This window comes from Dendropsophus ebraccatus, chromosome 6, assembly GCF_027789765.1.
Source record: "Dendropsophus ebraccatus isolate aDenEbr1 chromosome 6, aDenEbr1.pat, whole genome shotgun sequence".
Taxonomy (NCBI): domain Eukaryota; kingdom Metazoa; phylum Chordata; class Amphibia; order Anura; family Hylidae; genus Dendropsophus; species Dendropsophus ebraccatus.
Window position 1 is genome coordinate 125,242,260 of NC_091459.1, and position 21,002 is coordinate 125,263,261.

At 40.4% G+C, this 21,002-nt stretch overlaps 1 protein-coding gene across 2 annotated transcripts in view; it reads right to left on the reverse strand.

Moving 5' to 3' along the window:
- Positions 1-14,805: 14,805 nt before the first annotated feature.
- The window catches only part of RUNX2 (RUNX family transcription factor 2), a 71,950-nt gene continuing 65,753 nt past the window's right edge, over positions 14,806-21,002 (reverse strand). For both annotated transcript variants that reach the window (XM_069975869.1, XM_069975868.1), the window contains one exon: positions 14,806-20,729. In XM_069975869.1, the coding sequence (XP_069831970.1) occupies positions 20,254-20,729 (476 nt within the window). In that variant the 3' untranslated portion in view covers positions 14,806-20,253. The remainder of the gene's footprint in view (positions 20,730-21,002) is intronic.

A 21,002-nucleotide genomic window follows, 5' to 3' on the forward strand; every position in this document is an offset into this window, starting at 1 on the left:
GGGGATCAAGTTATCTGACAAGACATTACTGGTGACCCTTGATATTACTAGTCTTTATACGTCAATAGATCATGGAAAAGGGATGAGAGCTATGTCGGACATCTTGTGTGAATTGGGACATACCGCTAAAGTGAATGATTTCTTACTGCGGTTGTTAGAACTGGTATTAACTAACAATTATTTTGCCTTTAATGATCAGCTGTACCTACAATTGCGGGGCGTGGCGATGGGTGCCAATGTGGCACCCACGTACGCAAATCTGGTAATGGCAAAGTTGGAAGAGGATTTCGTCTATGTGGCCCCCAGGTATAGCCAAGTGCTTGCCTGGTGGCGCTACATAGACGACATCTTCATGGTGTGGCAAGGTGACAGCGACACTCTGATGGAGTTTGTCACCTACCTCAATCAGGTTGATGAACATATAAAATTTACTGTGGCATTCGATAGCTGTAAAATCAATTATTTGGATGTGGAAGTAAGCAGGACACACAATGGGTTAACAGCGGGGTTGTACAGGAAACCCACTGATTGTAATAATATTTTACATTTTCAGAGTTGTCACCCTAGTAGAATGATTGCCTCACTTCCTTTTTCACAGATGATTCGGGCCAGGAGGATTATTGAGGATGAGAACGAATTGGAGGTTGCACTTAATAGAATGGAATCAGAATTCTTTGATAGAGGGTATCCCGAGACACTGGTGCATGAGTGCACCTCTAAAATTAAATCTTTACAGAGGGAGGACCTCTTGGTTAAAAAGAATAGGAAGCAGCTTAACAGGATCCCTTTTGTAAGCACATACAGTCATTTCTCTCCTCAAATAAATAGGATTATTCAAAAGCACTGGCACATAATAAGGGACAGTCACAATGCAGTAATGGAACTCAAAAATCCACCTTTACCCTCATATAGGAGATGTAGCAATCTGAAGGATCGTCTAGTCAAGACAGATGTGGTACAAAGAAAGAAGGACACACAAACCTATTTTGGGGGAAAGAAAATGGGATGTTTTCCATGTATTAATTGTGTGAACTGTAGACATGTGATCAAAACTGACCAGTTTGTGCACCCTGTGACAAGAAAAGTATATCCAGTACGTCATTATTTAACTTGCACTTCTAATTGGGTGATATATATCCTTATCTGTCCTTGTAACAAGTTCTATGTAGGAGAGACCACCCTAGAGTTCAGGGTACGTCTAACCCAACATAGGTATTCAATTCGTAAGCAACGTTTAGACTTACCTGTGTCGAGTCATTTTTCACAGGCTGGTCATACGGAACGTGATTTAAAATGTATAATCTTTGATCAGGTGGATCAACCGATGAGAGGGGGAGATAGAAGGATGCTCCTAAAAAAGAGGGAACTAATGTGGATATATGAATTGGAGGCATTGGGCCCGGCTGGGCTCAATGTAGATTATAAAGTACATGCAAATATGTTTAAATAATTACCATGAAAGCGGTATGTATAGGTGTGGGGTTTGCTAGCAGCTGCTGATATTCGGACCAGTTCCTGAGTGATCTAGGAATGAACAAAAATTGGGTTAATTATAACTAATATTTTCCTTTTTTTAAAAAAATATAATATATGGATTATAAAAAAAATATGAAAAAATATAACATTACTGATACTGTTCATTGTATTTTACAGAAACAAGAGTATGCGGTGGCTGGATAGTCAAGAAGTGTAAGACGGACCTGCTTGTATCATTTTCTTTTGCTAAAACCATTACATCTTGCTCCCAGTTTGGCCAGTGTTCAGACCTAGGAAATGCGAGGTTGCGGGATACGCCCGGAGGGGCTTGGAGATCGGGAAAGGGTAAGTTACTGTGCACACTGCGGCGTCAAACCCGCGGTTCGAGCCGGTATCTTGCTCACCGGAGGAGTGGATCTCGGGAGTGGGGTCTCTCTACCGGTTCCTGACTCAAGGACAACCAAGCTAAACCAGGAGTCTGTTCACACGGAATTAAGGCAACCTTGGCTCTGTAATTTTTTTGGAGCCGCAAGGTTAAGGTGTACATACCTTGGGAGAAGTTTATATGCATTCAAGCATTCAAGAGAGGATTGTCTTACTGAAATATTGACTATTCCAGACCACGTATCATGTTCTTTATTATGTATATATACTTTATCTAATTTTGTGAATGGACTTTAATATTTACAAGCTTACTATTATATAAATATTCACTATCACTTGCTGGTGTTAGAGTGGACTCTGTGGAGAACTACTCCTTATCATCTATGTTGGATATACCCTTTACGGGTTAATGGACTTGGACACTGAAATTACTCTGAACACATGACATGCTTCTGTCTAAACCAATCACTGTTTTGTATTTTTTTCACATGTGTATTTAAACCCACTGATTTGTTCACATACCGTGCTTGAAAATGGCGAGGTCTAATCGCTGAAACGTTGCTCCTGGTATTTATGTGCTGCACTTGATTATTTTTTGAAGATTTGATGGAATAAAACAACACTTTTTTGCATGATATCATTTTGAGTGCTGTGGACTATCTATTACCTAGATAGATAGATAGATAGATAGATAGAAGATAGATAGATAATAGAAAGATAGATAGATAGATAGATAGATAGATAGATAGATAGATAGATAGATAGATAGATAGATAGATAGATAGATTTGTAGGTATTTTCTGAGCTCTCTCCTGCTCATTGAGATGCAGTTATTACAACATACTGTAGTGTATAATCTACCATTCTCCTGCTCTTGTATAGCTCTCTGGTAGTCTGGGCTCAGTGACTGTCCCCGGTGCTGGCAGCCTCGGCCACTGTCCCTCCCCTGCACTGTGGTCAGGTACTGCCCTCTGCTGCACTCCCTCTATGAGTACTACTGCTATGTATTCCCTGCCTTGTACTGTGATGCTGATACCTATTATTATAAAGCTTTCTTCTCTACACTTATATCTGTTCTGACAAGTTTTATAATAAGATCACAACGATCGCAAACTAGATAGTTTACCGATAATTTGAAATCGTTCACCATATTACACAGAACAATAGTGGTTAGATACTACGATGGTTTGTTCCACCTGATCCCAGCAAAAGAAGGGATGATGTGGAATTACAGCGAATAATTAACAATGATTTTAGGGTCAGATCTAAATCAACGATCAATGACACATGAACGATTTTTTGATGGGTTGCCTGCAATTACACAAAACGATTGTCATTTAAATTCGAACAATATAACGATTTTCCACACAATAATTGTCCCATGTAATAGGGTCCTTAGAATTCAGGGCCCCCCCACCCTACTACCGTCTTCCAGTATTTCTTAGCTGCTGCATGTCCTGCAGGAAGTGGTGTATTCTTTCCAATCTGACACAGTGCTCTCTGCTGCCACCTCTGTCCATGGCAGGAACTGTCCAGAGCAGGAGAGGTTTTCTATGGGGATTAGATACCATTTTTTTTTTATCTCCATAGTACCCTTTATTGTAAATCATGTGCAACTACAACTTGCTTGCAACTTCTCTGGGAAATTTTTACAGCCAAATCACAGCATAATAAAGTCTCAAGCAAGTTCTGTTGGGCATGGGCCTTAAAACCAGGGACCCCACACTATACCTAAGACTTTCTAAAAGTGGGATCAAGTAAATAGGATATCTTTGAACCCCCAAAATCCCACAAAAAAACCACAAAAGAAATACAGTGGTACTTTGGTTTAAGAGTAACTTGGATTAAGAGTGCTTTGGTTTAAGAGCTCCCTGTACTGGGTGGGAGGGGGAGTGGAGGAGGGGCATGGTCTGTATAGCGGGGTCTACAGCACTGTACTCTGACCCAGGAAGTCTCCCTCTCCTTCCAAATCATATCAGATCCACTTCAGGCTGGGGCTTGCATCAGAGGACAGGACTGTGGGGGTAATCTCTTCATAGTTGTAATCCCTCTCTCCCCGGACAGTGAGTGCTGCTATACTGTGCCCACATATGTCCTGCTCATTCCTTCATGCTCCCTGCAGTCTCTGTCAGCCCTTGTGTTTCCCATCCTCTCCATTCCTGATATAATGTGCCTCCACTCACACTCAGCTATACACACTGCTGCTATAATGTGCCTGCACTCACACTCAGCTATACACACTGCTGCTATAATTTGCCTGCACTCACACTCAGCTATACACACTGCTGCTATAATGTGCCTGCACTCACACGCAGCCATTATGGGGATCTGCAGCTCCATTCTGTATCTACAAACTGCTGCTGTTTTCTAAGGTTTAGACAATCACTCTACATTATACACCACATGCTGATTGCTGTACTGTACAGTAACTTATAATGTCACATATTCAGCATTTTCTAAATCTTTGTTCTATTTGTTTTACATGTTATACAGAATTTTAAAAAATCATTAATTTTGGAGTGTGAAACCAATTGTCTGCATATCAGTGATTTCTTATGAGAAGTTTTGCTTTGGTTTAAGAGTGGATTTGGGTTACAAGCACGGTGCCGGAACGAATTATGCTTGTAATTCAAGGCACCACTGTGTATGTATATATATATATATATATATATATACATATATATATATATATATATACAGTATATATATATATACAGTATATATATATATATATATATATATATATATATTAGATAAATAAAATAATAATAATTATTATTATTCTTATTATTCTTATTATATATATATACTTTTTTTATTTTTTTTTTTATAAAAGAAATAAAGGATACAATTAAAAAGTTCCCCTTCCCCTTTTTATGCCAAAAATGAGCCCGTCAGGAAGGCTTGGAGCTCTGTGTATATATAGAGGGCTTATAGCTTTATTACTAGTGGTGATCCATCCAGTGATGTGTTTCAGTCTACGCGCACTCACAAATATGGCTAAGAAAAGAAATCAAACAGCAACACTACAATAAAGTTTATGAGGTGAGGAAACGTCTATACCTCAGGAGTCGGCAAACTTGCAAGTCTCTGGGGGGCTGTTCATGTGTTTGTGGGGGCTTTATGAGACACAATACAAGTCTATGGATAACCCTGCCCCCCGCTGATATTTCATAGGCCGCTCCTTGTTTAATTAGTAAGAAGTGTTAGGTCAAATATTGGCTAAACACATAGTGAGGCTGTGTCGTCTGGAGCTGCTATGGCGGTCGCTGTAATACTGCACAGGGGTGATTAAAATAAAACAAGAATGAACTCACTCTCAGCTCACAATGAGGTTCTCCCCGTGAAGAATATACATTAATATCAACATCCATTGTGCAAATTACACAAACCCTGGTGTAACAATTCCAGCTGGTCACTAGATGGCAGAAGTGAGCTTCATCTTTAGCATCTTTTCCTGGGTCCTAAGTGTGGCTCCCAGATCAGTTACCACCAGGACTTACAGTAGAGCTGAACTGTATAACAAAGAGACAGTCACCATAAAAACATACAAAAAAAATCTAGCGATCACCTTGGCAGCCCCCCTCACCTCGGCAAGTGGAATCTAATTGGTTACTATGGGCAACTGAGCCAGTTTTAGTTTACACCATGTTTAATAAATCTCCCCCATATCTGTACAAACAATAAGAACTCCAGTTTAAACAGTCGTGGGCCAACACTTAATGGATCAGCTGTGACACCATTGCATAGTAAGTGCTCCTAACAACTGGTAAACAGGAATACAGAAAAAAACAGGGTGACTCCATAACATCAAGATAAGGTATTTTATCTGTATCTGATGTAGAATGTTCTGGGCTCCTAGGGCCATTGGTGGTCAACTGGTTGATATCTCAGCCACTGGCACCTTCATTGCTTAGGGAACTGTGAAGAAAATAACCACATGTTCTAATACGTTTCTTTCACTAAGACAATGGGGGGATTTACGAAGCATACGCCAGGAAGAAGGTGCAGATTCGCCCCTTCCCCCTGGTGTACGCCTCCCGTACGGCCCGTTCGCCCGATAGGTGGTTTGGCGGAGCTTGCGGGGGCGTGATAAGGTGGGGGGAGGCGTGACCTCCTCCCATGCCTCATTTATCATGATTTACGATGGGCGCAGATTCGGGTGCCCGTGAGCCTCTTAGCGTATCCTTCCGGTGGAAAGGGGGCGGGGCCTAATATAAGACCGCCGTACTTGTGCGCCAGTCTTCGTAAATCCCCCCCTTTATCTTCTTTGATACGCTCTACCATGGTCACGGTGCGCTATGTAACATGCTGTTTGCGCTTTCCTCTCTATTGGTGTCCCATGGGCATACGTCTATACCTTTCTCTTATTTCAGGGAGATCATCTATATTTGATGTTTTACAAACAGTTTTGAGTGTCCTTGACAAAAGTTCAAGTTTGGGTTCCACCTCCCCGTTTCCAGTAGCGGGTCACATATCGCGGCGCTCTGGTCCTCGGTTCCTGGCCGCTACCTGGTGTCTGACGTGGGCCTGAGACGTGACGTCTCAGGTCCACTCAACCAGTCAGTGACGGAAGCGGGATCCGTTTCAACTCCGTCTCGGGCCCGCGTCAGACACCAGGAATCGGCCGGGGACAAGAGCGCCACGATGCGGAACCCGCCGCTGGAACCGGGGAGGTGAGTGGACGTAGTTTCCCCCCCAACCGAGTACCCCTTTAACTCTTAGTCAACTTTATCTCTCTGGAAACATATAAATGATGGCGTGACACCTAAGTAGATGCTGGATGAATGGACAAGGTCTAGGGCCAAAACTGAACCTAGTTGGGCATCTCTGTGTAATTATTTAAGGCTAGTTTAGGCTAGTTGGAACAACTAATGGATTTACATTGACCTGATACCTGCAAATGGTTTTTGATGTCTGATATAATGGAAGCAACTGCGACCAATGACCACAAATCTATGTAGTTGCTTAACTGAAGACACGTTCACGGCCATTGTCTGAACCTAAAAGTTGACATACCAACTCTTGAATTATCCATTATTATTATGGTCTCCAGAAGTTATCTGAAGAACTTCTCCACCACCAAAGGATGAATTTTCTTGCTGACAAATCTAGAATATAAAACTTTCCAAAGACGCATAATCCGAAGACAAAATTGTCCATTGTTAGAATACACATAATTACAGGCCGCCTTCTAACCAAGACACTTGATATCCCTTTATTTCGGGTCTTGTCTGGTGGTAGTCAGCCTAACTCCTTGAGCTATGTATGGAGCCTTTCTTTTTCATGTCTGCGGCCATTCTTTCCATCCATAGAGGGTGCTCATCGCTCGACACACAACTTTCCACAATTGATCAGTATAGTCTGATCCCATTGAGAATTCTCTCTTAGGATTTGGTGGTTTTTGATTCATGATCTGCCAACATTCATCATTGGGTTTTATTATTCACTAATGCGGGCGTTGCTGGATGAAGCCAACATCTTTGTCAAGCTCACCACAGTCTTTATTTTGACTCTACATCGGCATCTCCCTCTCTCGAAAAACGCAAGGATATGGAATCCATTGCTATCATTAGCTTAATGGGCTCTATGGACGCGGATGAAAACAGAGCGTGTATGGGCAAAGCTTTCCATACTTTGTGGTAACCCGATCGCGCTGTTTTGATTCTCTAAGGTTACCATATGCCGAGCCGTATGTTTGGCGTTTGCATTGCAGATGCCCAATGATAGGGCACACATCCGTCTGATGTTCCTTATAAAACCAGCCACCGACTCAGCTGTTGTTTTAGTGAAACTTTAAACTTTCTTATGACTATTGAAGGAGAAATCTTCTGTAGGGATCCAGACTTCTTCTGTATTAAATGGATATTAGAGGAAAGGACTTGTGGAAACAGCGAGTGTGTTAGATCTGGAATGTATGTGGAGTTTGATCAATGCCACCGTTGAAAGAGAACTGACATGTAACCCTTGACTGGCGCTGCCGCAGATGACGGCTCTACGCAAAACACTCATTATATAATGAAATACCGGGGGCTCGGCTGTGTGATAGAACTACTGTGCATAAAGAAGCTGACACATTAAAGAGCCACTACAGTCACGGTTAATATTAACATCAATCCTTCACAAGGGAAAGGGTAAAGACATGCTATATATACATCTTCATCGGGTCTCAGCATGGGCTGGAGATTTCCAATCGAGTTGCCTTGTCTACCGCTCAGAGCTGCCCCCTGTTGACTAAGGAAGTGTAGGAAGATCAGAAGTTCTTCATACCTTAATTTTTCAAAGCTTTCCTAAGTATAAGATGGGAGGTCCGAGAACAAGAAGTCTTTTTATGTGTGCCTTAAGGCCCCCATAAACTTTCTACTTCAGTTGGCCAAAGTGACCATTGGCAGAATAAAATGTATAAACAGTATGAGAGATAGGGGTTGGACGTGATAGACTTTCACTGCCTGACCCTTTTGTTTTTGGAGAGATAAGCCAACACAAGAGCAGTCTTGCAGCAGCTTAAGGCCCTATTACACGGGACAATCAGGCCAAATTGGACAGATATGACCCCATGTAATAAAGACAATCAACCAAGAAAGAAGCAATTGTTTCTGGCTAATCTTTGTCTTTCAACATGTTTAAAAATCATCGTCCGCCAGCAGCGCATTATTCTGTGTGATAGGCGATGCGTAGCCGAAGAAGTTATACTTACCTCTCCACACTTCCCTGGTGTCCTCTTGCTGTGTCTCTGCTTACCCTGCTAACTGCTGCCGATCAGCCAATCAGTGGTCACAGTGCTGTCCCATTGCAGTCAGTGACTGGCTGAATGGGCTGACAAGATGGGTTTGACAGTGGTGGCAGTCAGCGGGGGAAACCAAGACATGGCAGGAGGAGCACACCGAGCAGCGTTGAGAGGTAAGTATAATCTTTATTACTCTTTATATAGTGATGCTAAAGTATACAAAGCAAGGGCTGCACAGACATGGCTAACAATGTTGGTATAGCCTTTGTGGCCATCTAGCTAGGGAACACACAAACGATCAGCCACGTTGTGTATGGGAAACACCAGAGAGGAAACAGTCAGCCAATCATGTAAGCTCACTTTAGTGTGAAAAGTGCTAAACTTTCTTTATGGTAAATGGCAATATGAAAATGGAAGAAGCATCACAAAAAGACCATCAAAAACATCCTTCTATTTCAATCCTATGACGTTACGAGTTACTTTATAATGGAGGGTCACGTGGCTTCGCTGTAGTCACTCCGTACTTTTCCACTTTCAGAATTTCCATGACAGATAATGAATTCTCAGGAATGGAGATAAGAAGTGTCACCGAATAGCGACGTGATGATCTGGTGTTTATTATTTTCCTTGTATTACGTCCATCTATTTATTTATTAGACTTCTGTCTGCGCCGCTCCTCCATGTTGCAAAAACTTCCCCATCAGACACAGAGACATTAAGTGCCCGTACGATGTGTCGCAATAGGTTAATAACTGTGGGAAATGGCAGAACATAAGCAATAACTGTATACAAAGCCAAAAACAACTCAAGAACGATGATCTGGATGAGATGATAAAATAGTCGCGTGATGTGAAATGTAGATTCCCTATTCCTGCTGTGGACCAACGTGAAATATCGCAGCACGTACCGTGTTTTTTGGCGTATAAGACGACTGGGCATATAAGACGACCCCTGACTTTTTTAGAAGATTGTCAGGGGTTTGCCGAATACACAGGAAAATGTTAACCCCTGCCTGACCGCAGCCCTGCAGCTAATTAAAAAAAAAATTTTTAACTCACCTGGGGCCCGTTCCCGGCATCGGCGCGCCTCCCGTAACGTTCCCGGCGCAGGCAGTGTGATGTACACTACCTGGGTCAGCTACAAAGATCGCCGGACCTCTCCCGGGCAGCCAAGTGTCTCATCGGAGAGGCTCGGAGACGGTCAGCTGCTGGAGGTCTCCGTCTCCGGCGCAGGTAGTGTACATTACACTGCCTGTGCCAGGAACGGTACGGGAGGTGCGTCGATGCCGGGAACAGGCCCCAGGTGAGTTAAACGTTTTTTTTTTATAGTGGCCGCCCCATATGGTGGGGATGGGGTCATTTTTGAGCCCCCACCCCCACTGCATGGTATAGGACATACCATAAATGCAAACTGTAGCTCTGTCAATAAGGGTGACACCTTAACAGGAATTTAAAGGGGTAATCCAGGATTTGGTAAAAAAAAAAAAAAAATTGTTAAACAGCACTCCTCCTTCCTCAGGTTGTGTGTGGTATTACAACTGATCTCCAATTGCTTTAATTGAACTGAGCTGCAATACCCCACCCAAACTGAGGACAAGTGTGGTGCTGTTTTTGCTAGATATCAGCAATGTTTTTCTAGATACCCCTTAACATGTATATCCTACTGATATATTGCATGAGGACAAGCAAAACAAATGTGTGAATATGGCTCACCATCAGACCTATATTTTCTAGGAAACTGATCACAAAGTGTCGCCTATTGGGATCCGCTGTAATCTGCAGAGAAAGCTGACAGCAAGTGTTCAGTCTAGCTGCGGCGCCCCCACAGGACACATGAAGTATGAACTCCATAAAGGGTCTATTATGTTTTCTATGTACTGGGCCTTGGTATATGTTGGTGCTATGTATAATATGATGTCATGTATAATGATAAACCATAACTTACGGTTATTTTACTGTATCTACAATTGTAGGGAGTGACAATAGATGATATATAAGTGTAGGTTTATGTCTGACTCCCCCGCCGCCCTCTGCTGTACACGTTATTGTGTGTTGTGGTGTCTCCGCAGGATGAGGATGGACGCTTTACCACACTCAGCTGACATTTTGTATTCTCAGAAAGTCGCACACATCAAAAGTCTTCATGGGCGAGGAGGAGGAAGCGGGCGGAAGACATTGTTTGTGTTTGTCTCAAAACCCATTAAACAAAAGTAGCGTAGGCATCTAAGAGCGCCGGCCATGTCTCACATGTGTTCTTCTCAGAGGGTGAAGGGGTTAATGGTATAAGAGGTACAAGGAGATGTTCTCCATAGCCGGTCACTAGCTGCAGTTTAGGCAACTAGAGTTTTATGACTATTTGCATACTAATCGGAAGATTTATGGCACGGTCCTTGTTGTCCATAGCAACCAATCACAGCTCAGCTTTTTAATGTGACATATGAAATCTGAGCTGTGATTGGTTGCTATGGTTGTATGTCCTGCAGGAAGTGACATATTATTTCCAGTCTGACACAGTGCTCTCTGCTGCCACCTCTGTCCGTGTCAGAAACTGTACAGAGCAGTAGCAAATCCCCATAGAAAACCTCTCCTGCTCGGGACAGTCATATGTTTACCCCATTAAAGCAATATTATGGCCTCTTACAAAATAGAAGTAAAAACATACTTACCTATCCCCAGTCCCTGCTGTTCCCCTGCTCTTCCATCCAGACAATCCCTTGATCTTATCCAATCTTTCTGCTATTGAGACGAGCGCTCAGCACAGGACCTGCTGCCTCAGACAATCACAAGCCACAGCCATTTCTTCTTAACAGGTCCTGAGTGCTCTTCTAAGAAGCAGCAAGAATAGAGACAATCAGGTGACTGGATGGAGCTAAACAGGATCTGCAGAGGAGCAGGGTAGGTAAGTATGTTATTTTTTTCCCAATTTTTTTTCATTTTGCCTGCCATAATTTTAGCTTCAGCTATGGAGTACCCCTTTATGGAAATATTTAACATTGCCAGTAGCAGGCCAGAAATCCATACACTGTATATGATCATAAAAGTTTACATTGTTCATTCTTGAAGCAAGAGGGAGGAAAGAAAATACATTTTCCCGATGTCCTTTAACAGCCAATTACCATCAGCCATTACAATATAAAGCTTTTATTACTGTATATTACAGAAGAAATGGTTATACAGCCTCCAAGATGTGTATGCACCATGTTAAACAATACCCATTTAATATAAGTGACGCAGGCCACAAATGTGTCTTCCTGGCTTCTGTCTGACTTGCATGGGGGGAAACAGAGCTTGCTGGATGGAGGAGTGCAAGCTTACATGCAATCCCATTGAGATGGATCCTTAAAGGGATGACACCCTTCAACTATTAAACGTATCCAGACGGACGAAAGGGCGCTCCCTGTTGCCACCTGTTGGAGGTAACTTCACGGTACTCAATGTCAGACCTATAAAGACCCTTGAAACATGACTGGGAATTACCTGCCAAGCCTAAATATTCTCTTAGAGGGAAACCAACCTGCTGGTATGTTCCCATAGAGCTGGGGACACTGAGAATGACAGTCATTTTCTTGCATTAAGGTATAGCTAAAAAAAATTACTTTCTTCCACAAACAGCCCCGCACCTGTCCTCAGGTTGTGTATGTTACTACATCTGATCTCCATACACTTCCACCCACAAACTGAGGGCAGGTGTGGCGCTGCATCTGGAAGAAGGCAACTGTATGGGAGATTTATCAAACATGGTGTAAAGTGAAACTGGCTCAGTTGCCCCTAGCAACCAATCAGATTCCACCTTTCATTTTCCAAAGAGACTCTGAGGAATGAAAGGTGGAATCTGATTGGTTGCTAGGGGCAACTGAGCCAGTTTCACTTTACACCATGTTTGGTAAATCTCCCCCTATGTTTTTATAACCCCTTTAAGAGAAACTCCACTTCTTTCATGGCAGGTCACCTCATCATCTCATGTAATAAATGATCCTACAGACATGATGGAAATATTACCCCGACTGATGGGTGGGACTTCCCCTTTCTCAGTAAATCCTCTTACATGGGGACGCTGCTTCGGGGTGAGGGTGAGTATAATTATGGAAAAACATGAAATTAGGAAGGATAATCATAATAAATAGAAGAAGTCAATGGCCAGCTGTGTTATTCTACAATGTCCATTCACTATTCATGGGGAAATGTGTTAAATCCCTCTGTAGCGGATAATATAGGAAATGGAGACGCGTTCTGTCTGGAAAGAAGTCTCTGATGGATCGATGTTTAGAAAACACTCCCCTAGAATCCAATCCGCCTTCACTGAAGGGCAAATGTCACTGCCAGCCCGGCACGGATTATAACTTGTAGGGAAGGAGTCAGCAATCTCTGCAGCTGCTGATGGACTACAAGTGACAGCATGGCCACTGAACAGGTTACATTACTGTGCCTGCTATTTTGTAGTTTTAGAAGTTATCCTTGTTATTACAATGGTATGGTCTCAGAAATGTACAGATACATTATTGTATGCTGGACTGAAGGTATGTTTGTCCATCTATCTATCTATCTATCTATCTATCTATCTATCTCCTATCTATCTATCTCCTATCTATCTATCTATCTATCTATCTATCTATCTATCTCCTATCTATCTCCTATCTATCTATCTCCTATCTATCTATCTATCTATCTATCTATCTATCTATCTATCTCTCCATCTCCTATCTATCTATCTATCTCCTATCTATCTATCTATCTATCTATCTATCTATCTATCTATCTATCCATCCATCCATCCATCTATCCATTTCAATGATTGACTTGACATCTGTCATATCTATCTGTCATTCTACATCTATTATCTACTTATTCATCTCATATCTATCTGTTTCATATCTACTGTAGCTAAGCATCTATCCATCCTATTGATTGATCTATAGTCTGTCATATCTATCTGTCCTTCTACATCTAGAGCTCAAGAACAAGAGGACACAGTGAGAGGTTAGTTGGGGGAAAGATTAGAAGCAATGTGAGAAAATATTATTTTACTGAAAGAGTAGTAGATACCTGGAACAAACTTCCAGCAGAGGTGGTTGGTAAATCTACAATAACAGAATTTAAACACGCCTGGGATAAACATACATCTATCCTAAGATAATAAGAAAGAAAATACTAAAAGGGCAGACTAGATGGACCCAGTGGTCTTTTTCTGCCGACAATCTTCTATTCTATTATCTATCCATCCATCTCTTATCTATCTATCTATCTATCTATCTATCTATCTATCTCCTATCTATCTATCTATCTATCTATCTATCTATCTATCTATCTATCTATCTATCTCCTATCTATCTATCTATCTATCTATCTCCTATCTATCTATCTATCTATCTATCTCCTATCTATCTATCTATCTATCTATCTCCTATCTATCTATCTCCTATCTATCTATCTATCTATCTATCTATCTACCTATCTATTATCTATCTATCTATCTATCTATCTATCTCCTATCTATCTATCTATCTATCTATCTATCTATCTATCTATCTCCTATCTATCTATCTCCTATCTATCTATCTATCTATCTATCTCCTATCTATCTATCTATCTATCTATCTCCTATCTATCTATCTATCTATCTATCTATCTATCTATCTCCTATCTATCTATCTATCTATCTATCTATCTATCTATCTATCTATCTCCTATCTATCTCCTATCTATCTATCTATCTATCTCCTATCTATCTATCTATCTTCTATCTATCTCCTATCTATCTATCTATCTATCTCCTATCTATATCCTATCTATCTATCTATTATCTATCTATCTATCTAGCTATCTCCTATCTATCTATCTATCTATCTATCTATCTATCTATCTCCTATCTATCTATCTCCTATCTATCTATCTAGCTATCTCCTATCTAGCTATCTATCTAGCTATCTATCTATCTATCTCCTATCTATATATCTATCTATCTCCTATCTATATATCTATCTATCTATCTATCTATCTATCTATCTATCTATCTATCTCCTATCTATCTCCTATCTATCTATCTATTATCTATCTATCTTCTATCTATCTCCTATCTATCTATCTATCTATCTAGAAATCTCAGAAATCCCCTCAGTATTGAAAATTCACACAGCAAATTTTATCAAAAAGAAATTTATTGGAAATAAAATTCAAACTTCCACTTATAATAATAATAACAATAATAATAATCAGGTGCAGAGCAAAAAAAATATCATTTACAGACGCCAAAAAAATAAAATAAAAAATTAAAGAAAAAAAAGTCCCTTTTCATATGATAGTAAACGTTTCCACAGACGCAAAGCAGAGACGTGAAAAATACAACATAAAACATGTGCAGGTAAAGCAAATAATAACTCGCCAAATGGAACAGAAGCTTCTATGTACAAGACAATGCAAGTATTCTGGTTTCAGGAAATATTGGGGAAAAAACAGATGAATGTCACCACATTAATGGAATTTAATATAAAAATGCCGTCATATTTTTTGGCTGATATGTGCTACCTTATAAAATAAGTACAAACAATAAAAACAGACCATTGTAAACATGAAATATCCAAATATTTCAAACTTCAGCATAGATAAAATCTGTACCAATTGTACTGTGCACTAGATAAAACACAACATCAAACATTGGCATCGGGTGACCGCTCGCTGCAGGATTTTCCTGGATTTTACAGATTTTTTTTTTTCTTTTTTGGAATGTAAAGTTGACACTTTTCTAAGCATCTAGATATTATTGGCTTCCTGAGACAGACACAGTAAAATTTTCACAACAAACAAGACATAGCGGTTCAATATTGAAGATGATTTTGTTGAGAAGTTGAGTTTGGGGGAAAAAACTAATATTGAAAAATTCTAAAACAGAAATTCTGTATTATAATTAATGCAGGCTCCACGGGGGTGGGGCTTGGCCCATGGATTCTCTCTTTGGTGTTCCTTGATTCTTGTCCCCTCTAGCCCTGCACTAGTTACTTCCTTTAAAGTGGTTCTCTGCTTTGGAAAATCTCTATAGTTTGGACGGGTCCCTTGACAAAACGCTTCTGGGATCCCTGCGATCAGTCGTAATCTTTGTCAAAACCTGTCAGTAAACCTTCAATATCTTGGCATCGCTACCACAGGGGAAACTATACATTACACTAAGCACATGCAATGCATGTCCTCCAGAGAGATAGATGCTCTTTGTAACCACTCTTGCCAACAGATGAGAACTCCCCACTATTCTGTAATGCCGTATATAAAAATTGGTTTTCTAAACTTGAGTATCCCTTTAAGATGAAGGCATCGTGACATACATGCATACAAACGAGAATCATTTTAGTCCTCTGTTCCTAAGTTGGCAATGAACAATAAATAGGTCAGTGACTATGGTGGTTGTTAGACATTCTTCAGTCTCCATTTCTAGGGTTGATCGAACCTCGGAAACACGTAGGTTCGATCGAACTTGAACATTCACGAACCTGCCGCACTTGATTGCTGATGCCTTCCCGGGGAAGGAGGAGAGTGCCGAGGTACCGCCTGAAATTCTGGGATTCAGCCTAGGTAATAGGCTGAATCCTGGAATTCCAGGCGGTACCCGGGAAGTCTCCTCCTTCCCCACAGACCGTGTAGGCATCAGCAATCTAATGCGGCAGGTTCGTGAATGTTCAAGTTCGATCTAACCTAGGATATCCTGAGGTTCGATCAACTCTATTCATTTTCAGGGGGGAGTTTTGATGGCCTGGATTGATTCAATTCCTAATGCTTAGCCATAAGAGCAAAGAAATCACAATGGGGCTACACACAGGACAGTGGTAGTGTGGTGGTTTGGAGTGAGTTCAAGTGGAATATAGGCTTACCGTCATAATATATCCTCTATAGGGTGCAATTGCAGTTTAATAAGTGCTACTGAAAACTCTCACCTCAGTCAGAGCTGTTACCATTTATCGCCGGGAAATCAATAGTTTCATAGGTTGGCACCCAACATTTCAAATCATGTTTTATCTTTATTGGGTACCATTCAAACTGGTAATGGGTAGCTTTGATTGAGCAAACTTGGTTGAGCATTGTGCTTGATCAAGCTTTGGGGTGCTTTATCAAGCTTGATGCTTGACTAAACACTACGTGGTGCTCGGGTAAAGGTGGCCACACATCTTTAATAACTGATGGCCGAACAATCTGTGTCTGCAAGACACATTAGAACTCAGGAGATATGTGCTTCTGTCTGTTCCACTGTATTACCCCATTGGAAATTAAAAAAAACTTTTTGAAGTTTTTACTCCATTCAAGGTGCCGGAGTACTAATGTGTCTTGCAGAAATGGATCGGCCAAATAATCGAAGGATTTTTATGACAAGCACAATTTTACCCTACAGGAAAATGTTGGCTAAACCTTCTGATTTGGGCAAAAAACAGCCTAAACCATTTAGAATTTATGTGGGTCTCCTGACTTTTCTTCCAAGAGAAGAGGTTACGAAAAAAATAAGGACCAAGCATGTTGGATTACAGCATGTTCAATCTTTTGTGCCCAAAAAAAAAAATTCTGCCAGAGGGTAAGGCAGCATCTCCTCGATGAAAAAAAAACATGGTTATGGCAGAGTTGGGATATAACTTCTGGACAACTTGATGATCATTCAATGTAGAGGGCAAATTATAAGTAGTGTTGAATGGACCTGTGAAGCTGTTTGGGTTTGACGACATTCTCCGAACCTGAACGCTCTGCATTTGGATGTCGTCCTAGGGAGTAATGGAAAACATGGATACAGCCATAGGCCAACCATTTAGGTTTGGAGAATGTTGCCGAACCCGAACATTTATACAGATCCACTTAACATAAGCCTTTTTGCCACCCAAAGACACAAAGAACTCACTATCTCTTCAAAATCTGAAAAAGAAAGAGATGTCTATGGGATCTAAAATCACCATAAAAATTTACCCTTGAGAACATTGGAGCAGAGGACTCTTGTTCACAATCAATGGTAGAATGACGATTAAGCAATATATATATAATAAATTGTTTCCTACCCAAAATTTTTTTTAAAGAAGAATGTTTGAGAACTTTTGCCCTAAAGCAAACATGAAATGCCGTGATTCACCAACTCTTCATGAAACACGTTGGAAACTAAAATCGATTACTATTATTGGAAGCTCAGGATAGCCAAGGCCGTAACGTTCATCGATTGTTCATGTTTCTAACAATTGTGGACCAAGTGCAAGAAATAATTAAAAACTCCAAAAACAGAAATTAGGTGGATCCAGCTCTACTATAGAAGAGGCACCACTGAGGACAAGGCATTGGTACCATGGTAAGTTACCATTGTGAGGGTTGTTTCATGCTGGCTCGGACTGGAGACTCCCATAGACTAGATCCTCTCAGAAGATGCCTGCTTACAGACAAGGTATAGGTATCATGTTACGAAAGGCACAATCTTCAAGGATGCATGGTGAAGAAGATATAGAATCAAGTGCAAATCGAAGCAACAGTGCTTCCCATACTGGACACCAGACATTTTTCCTTTTCAAAAATTTTCACGCCCCTTCTCTACTGTATTTTCATGAAGAACAGATAATATTGTGAGATGTTGAGGCATCAGTGCTAATACATGACATAACATTAAGTGCATGCACCTTTTCCATAGACCCGCCCGATCACCTTAACTCTTAAGGCAAACAAACAAACTTTTTGGAACTGAGAAGTGCAAGACAGAAATCCTAGCAAAGGTCGCAGTGCATTTTCTTTTTTACATGAACATGATTATAATTTAGATATAATAAAATATAGTGCCCGTGGCTTTAAAGTTGCTTTAAAGCTCTTTTGCTAAATTATCTGCTCATCGCTACATCAACATTTCTGTATATACCTGTAGCCACAATTCTTTTTTTAATGTACTTTGTCATTTTATGACCCATTCCAGCACATTGTAAGGATACCCCATAGGCTCTATAAAAAAAAAAGGCAAGAATAAAACAAGGCACAAAATAATACCAGATTTCTTGGAATATACATTTTTTGCATAAATGCCTGACATCTAAAGTCTACAGTGGAAGCTGCCATTTAATGGGCAGAAGCATTAAAGGGGGTATCCAAAAACATGGCCACTTTCTTCCGTAGAGATAACCACTGTTGTTTCAAGTGCAGGTGTGGTTTGCAATTAAGCTCCATTCACTTCAATGTACCTGAGTTGCAATACCCCACCCAAACTGGAGACAAGAGTGGCGCTGTCTCTGGAAGAAAGTGGCTTTGTTTTTCTAATGCTGGATAACCCCATTAAGCTATGGCTAGGTGGCGACATTAGTCAGCTAAAGCCCCTATGGTACTGGCAAAGTAGGGCACTAGCTTGCCTTTTCTTGCTTGTTCCAACCAAGCAATGAGTGATGGCCACTAAGACACTTTCGCGCTTCATGTATTTATCCACTGAAATATAAACCAATGGGCTATACTGTGCCGATACTGCATCTTAGTACATAGCCCAACTAGCCCTGAAACCTTAGCATTATATACAAGCAAAAAGCAACGATCATTAGAAAATGCAAGGAGAGGGACAGCCCTACAGACTTATATCATGCAGTATCATTAATCACATGACATGAAGCTGTACACTAAGCGTGGACTTCTCCCGACTTGTTCTACTATTGGTCGGGGTCTGAGTAATATAAACTTTTGATGTGCTACTATAAGATCAAAAGTTTCTGGAAATAAAAGAGACCATTTAAGCTCAACCCATCAAATGTCAGCTTCCACAGCATATTTCGGGTAGATGTAGGTTTTTTTTTTTTGTTTTATTTTTAAATTATTTTATAAATGGACGTAAAATTGATATTTTTGGAAGAATTTATATCTTTGTAAAAAATATATAGGTTTAGGGACCTGTTTAAACAATTTTACATATAAAGAAACACTTGCGGGGCCAAATATTATTAAATTATTATAAATTAAAAAGAAAAAAAAACATTTAGATGAATCAAACAAAAAAAGTAAACAAAAAGTTTCCACACACCGATAAATTAGAAATAAAGAACATTAAAATTCATACCATATGAGCTAATATTTGAGCTAACATTTGCTGTTGCATAGGAAAAATATTTTTTGCTTGTACAATTATTATTTTTTTTGTTAAAACTGTAAAAAGTGAAATTAAAATTTCGAGATAAGTGCATTTTGCATTGTTCCGAGTCTGTACCGTCACAAAATTCAATAGCGGAAACATTTTGATCATTGTGTAGATATATTTTGTGCAGCTTCTTGATGCATTTGAGGTTTTCCCTTTCTTTCCTGTAAATAAGGCACATTTTTATAGCATTTTTTTGTATTTTTGGCATTGGAATGAATAAGTCTCCTTAGATTCCTACATATTATTTTTCTTTTTTTTCCCCCTTGGGATTACAATAATAACTGAGTTTATTTTTTACTTTTCTCTTTGGAATGTCTTTTGTTCAATATAAATATTAAAAGAGAACAATAGTTTAAGGCAAAGTGTGCTTTTAGCCATCTTTTTCTTTATAAAAACAATAGCGGCCATTATTGATATGAAAGTTCTATTGCAACACAGTCTTTGGCGTCACGAACAGGATATGACACCGTATAAAAAGGCATCTCCTTTGATGTTTAAGGCACTTCCATGTGTGGTTGATTAGTCTTAGAAATGACGTGGCATCAAGACTGGAGGTGGGATCAATATGGCCTCCATACTGATTCATCCATTCGACCACTAGAATTTAAAACAGTGGGGGAACTGCTATGGCTGCCATCTGCATCCACGCCATCATTTTGACTGCCCAGATTTGGGTTGAGCAATGAGTTACCGTTGGCTGTAGTACAGGGAGGAAGCATTCTAGAAGGAGAACGGTCGCCCCCTGGAACCATGGGAAACTGGTAGGATCCAGAAGATGTACCATAGTATAGATAGGGAGTGCTGCTGGTTTGGAAGGGTCCACTTTGGTTCTGGGAGGAGCCAGGATACGGAGGTGGTAGATACGTATGATAGTGAGTGGTTGCTGACATACCCAGTGACATCCCTGAGGTGACCGGAGGCGTATATGTAAATGTGGCAGGATAGTGCATTCGCTGGTTGGAGAAGCGACTTTCCGTTAGTGAAGAAATACTTGTAAACTGCCTGGGATCTGAGAATGGACCCAACTCTGAGGCACCTAAAAAAGGAGGGGAAAAGATGTGTTATATGGAGGTGGTCAACACTGAAATGCTAATAATACACAATGATAAGGTGGGAACCTAAAAAAAAGGATACCCAAATCAACACTAATATTGACCTGGGTTTACAGGCTGAACAGAACAAAATAAAGTGCATCACCTTCAGTCTATCATTGTAAAGGGCATTAATAATCGCATTTTTTTGAAAAATAAATAAAAACATTACATAAAGAAGCTCTTAGAAGGATAAAACGGTAACTCCACAACTTTCC